The sequence below is a fragment of the Mus caroli genome, chromosome 1 (genome assembly GCF_900094665.2).
Source record: "Mus caroli chromosome 1, CAROLI_EIJ_v1.1, whole genome shotgun sequence".
Taxonomy (NCBI): domain Eukaryota; kingdom Metazoa; phylum Chordata; class Mammalia; order Rodentia; family Muridae; genus Mus; species Mus caroli.
The window spans coordinates 127005559-127009505 of NC_034570.1; the positions used below are offsets into that span (position 1 = coordinate 127005559).

The following is a 3947-nucleotide window of genomic DNA, read 5'->3' on the forward strand; positions in this document are numbered from 1 at the left end:
AGAGAGAGAGAGAGAGAGAGAGAGAGAGAGAGAGGAGGGCTAAGAGAAGAGATGACTCAGGGGATAAGAATGCCTTCTCTGTAATCACAAGGCTAGGAGTTTGGATCACAGCACCCATGCAACTAAGCCAGAAGGCCCAGCAAAGGCCTGTGATCCCAGCTCTGACAGTGGTGGAGGCCCAGCAAAGGCCTGTGATCCCAGCTCTGACAGTGGTGGAGGCCCAGCAAAGGCCTGTGATCCCAGCTCTGACAGTGGTGGAGGCAGTAGGTCTGATGGGGTTTGCTGGATTCTGTCTAGCTAAGTCCAAGGAGAGACTCCAACTCAAAGGATTGGGCAGAGGTAATATAGGATACTTGACAACCTCTTCTGGCTTATGATGTGCATAAATCACACACAGACACACAAAGAAACAAATATTAAAAAATACCTAAGTGAGTTAACATCAGGTCCCAAGATCTTCTAGAATCCTGGCATGTATTCAAACATACCTGACAGGTTGAGGTCTGCAAGGATGACATTGGTCAGGAAACCATGCATATCAAAATGGATTCTGCCATTTTTCACACTGTCAGTGATGATAGACTTCACAGAGCCTAGAGCAAGCATGCAGGCCTCGTGGATCTTCCACCTGTAACAGGGATACTGCAGTTGGTAAAGCAAACAACACTTTCAAAATAAGTAAGACCCCCTCAGAGTATTCCAAGGTAATTTGATCCCAAATCATTTGTCAGTATTTCTAATTAATTTATTTAAAAGTATATTTCTATACTTATCAATCATCTATCATGTGGGAGCACTACCCACCCATCCATCCAACCATCCACCCATCATCCATCCATCCATCACCCATCCATTCATCCACCTGTCTGTCTGTCTGCTTGCCGGTCTGTCTGTCTATCGTCTATTATGTAGGAGCACCAGCAATAGCATGGTGTAGTCCGAGGACACCTTTCTAAAGCTCCTCACTTTAATGCTATGGGTTCTAGGGATTGAACTCAGTTTGCCAAGCTTGACATTCAAGTATCCTTGCCTGCTGAGCCATCTCATCTGCCCTTGATTTTTAAAAAAGATTTATTTATTTATATGTCTTCAGCCACACCAGAAGAGGACATCTGATCCCATTATAGATGGTTGTGAGCCACCATATAGTTGCTAGGAATTGAACTCACTACCTCTTAATTGCTCTTAACTGCTGAGCCATTTATCCAGCCCCAGCCTTTATTTTTTTGAGATAGGGTCTCACATAGGCCAGGCTCGCCTCAAACTTGCTATGTATTGATAAGGATGGCCTTGGACTTCTAAATGTTTTACTTTTATCTCCCAAGTGCTAGGAAAGAAGTCATGTACCACATCTAGTCTCATCCTTTCCATTTAAACACTATTAAAAGCCACAGAACACACTGAAGTATAATAATAGAGTCTTCTAATTAAAAACGAAAGCCCCCCCTTTCAAAGCTGTTTAAAAAGGGACAGAATGAGCTCATTTCCCCTTAGATGTCATGCTTCAAACAAGGCTGTAAGCAGAGCTTCTGCTCACCCTTACCAGTGCTCAGTGCCACTGGCTTTTGTCTGCTCTGCTTCTTGTAAATGCCGCGTGGCTGCAGTAGCCAGGGCCACTGCACTCTCATTCTGGAAATCTGTGGCCACAGCCTAGGAAAGAAGATTGAAAAATAAACTTATGTGTGTGTGTGGTTCAAACTCTGACACACTCATACTAAAGCCTCATCAGGTGTATTAAAAGTGACCCCACTAGTTCAGGGCTCTGATGAGATTAAGGTAACTCACACATTGTAAGGCTGAATAGCTCTAAATAGCTGATCTCTCTGGCTCTATTAGCATAAATGAAAAAAATGATAGTTTTGGAAAACAATGGACCAGATATCTATTCTCTTTGAAGCTGACTGACTGAGAATATAAGGCTGCTTTAATGCTGTATCATTTTTTTCTGTTCTACTTTTGTTTTTTGGTGCTGGCAATTCAACCAAGCTCACTTGGCACCTTCTAGTGAAATGCTGTCCTGATGAGCCACATGCCCAGCTCCTCCTGTGACCTGGGAGAAGCACTAAATACCAACAAACCCAACAGGAACTGTCAGTTCCTTCATAGCATGCAACCTAGAGACCACCCTATGCCTCTCCCATGAGAGAACTCATGAGTCGATGTTCCATGCTCACTTCCCAACAATCCTTTTAAGTTTGTTAGCTTCTGATTTAGGCCATGGAGGCCTGTTGAAGGTAGATTAAATGCAAATGTTCTGGACTCAATGAGCCAGGTGCAAAAACTTTGGAATTTCTCAGTCTCAAATTTCATGAGCAACTTTCTTATATCCTTAAAAAGATCTGAGGTGACGCTGTCCAACAGCACCGCTTACCTTGGGTTAGATGTCTAGGAAGAAGAAACTTGCAGTTACTGGAGGGCTATCTGGTTGAAGTAGCAAGGTAGCTTACCAGCAACAAGTCTTGAGCGGCAATCCTAACAGTGTAGGAGAACGTGTCATCATCCTCGTCTTCTACAAACTGCTGTGGGTTAGCTGTCCACACTTTAATCTGCGAAGGGAGGAGCTTGGCTCATTCTGGTCAACCTCCTGATCAAAACTCTACGGTCTTTTTCTTTTTGAGGCAGAGTCTCACTATGTAGCTCTGGCTGGTCTTGAACTAAGAGAGACCCACCTACCTCCCAATTAAAGTTTTGTTGTTGAGAAACAAATCATTATCCAAGTGTGTAGGGCTGACTCTGTACCTGCAGCAGTATCCTTTTTAGAACATGACAAATTACTTAGTTCTCTGATGCTGCCATCAGCTTGCTACTCTGATAAACAGATTTCCTGAATATACGGAGTTTTTACTATAAAATTACACCAATTTTTGTGCTGGTATATGTGAAAGACGTTGTCATATTCTTTCCTTTCCTTTTCTTTTCTTTTGAGACAGGGTTTCTCTGTGTAGCTCTGGCTGTCCAGGAACTCACTCTGTAGACAGGATAGCCTTGAAATTAGATCTGCCTGTTTCTGCCTTCTGAGGGCTGCAGTTAAAGGTGTGCTCTACTACCTGGCATTATTGTATTAATTTTCTAAAAAATTATATGTATGCTTATGAGAAGGTCAGAGAGTAATTATCAGGAGTCAGTTCTCTCCCACCACCTTCATCAGAGGATGGAACCCAGGTCATTAGGCTTGGTAGCAATGTCTTCAACTGCTGAGCCATCTCAATGCTCTAAGCTGAAGCACTCATTTTTCTTAGTACTTTAAAGATACAGTATTTTTATGAATTCTTTGGGAACTTCCTACAATGTGTTCTGAGCACATTGGCTCTGAGCACTTGGCTCTTTCTGCAACTGTTCCCAGATCTGAGGAAATCAATTTATTTTCATTAAAAAAAAATTTTTTTTTTGGAAACAAGGTTTCCCTCTGTAGCCTTGACTGTCCTGGCTTCCCTCAGAAATCAGCCTGTCTCTGCTTTTTGAGTGCTGGAATTAAAGGTATGTGCCACCATGCCTGGCTGGGAAAAGAAGTTTTAAAAACCTAGCTATTGCTCTTCTAAGTGAGGATCAGAGAAGCCGTGGAGGTGTCAACATGGCTAAGAACAGATGCTGATCAAACAATACTAACGAGCGAGGAGGCAGGAACAGGAGCAAGCTGAAATAAAAGTCTAGCAATATACTGTCTGCATTCCAGTAAGGCTAAGACAATGTGACTCAGATTCAAGCTCTAAATCCTGCTGATATGGTTTACTTCCTATGGGGCCTTGTAGACGTGGCTACATCACAGGAACTCCCAGGGCTCTTACATGCTCTCACTAAGCTCTCAGGGACCCCAGGTCAGAGCTGCTGCGTTCTTGCTGGCTGGCAGGTGATAAGGACTAACCTCACTGCTTACAGGAAGTGCTGACTAGGTTCTCCTACATCCTGTGATCTTTGTTCAGTGGTTTCTTTTTTCTTTTTTTTTTTTT

At 43.0% G+C, this 3947-nt stretch overlaps 1 protein-coding gene across 1 annotated transcript in view; it reads right to left on the reverse strand.

Moving 5' to 3' along the window:
• Window positions 1-3947, reverse strand: part of Ipo9 (importin 9) — a 50617-nt gene that overhangs the window by 19979 nt on the left and 26691 nt on the right. Inside the window, exons 10-13 of the mRNA XM_029475586.1 lie at window positions 2733-2752; window positions 2448-2546; window positions 1544-1650; window positions 489-628 (exon numbers count right to left, since the gene is read on the reverse strand). Of these exons, the coding sequence (XP_029331446.1) occupies window positions 489-628; window positions 1544-1650; window positions 2448-2546; window positions 2733-2752 (366 nt within the window). The remainder of the gene's footprint in view (window positions 1-488; window positions 629-1543; window positions 1651-2447; window positions 2547-2732; window positions 2753-3947) is intronic.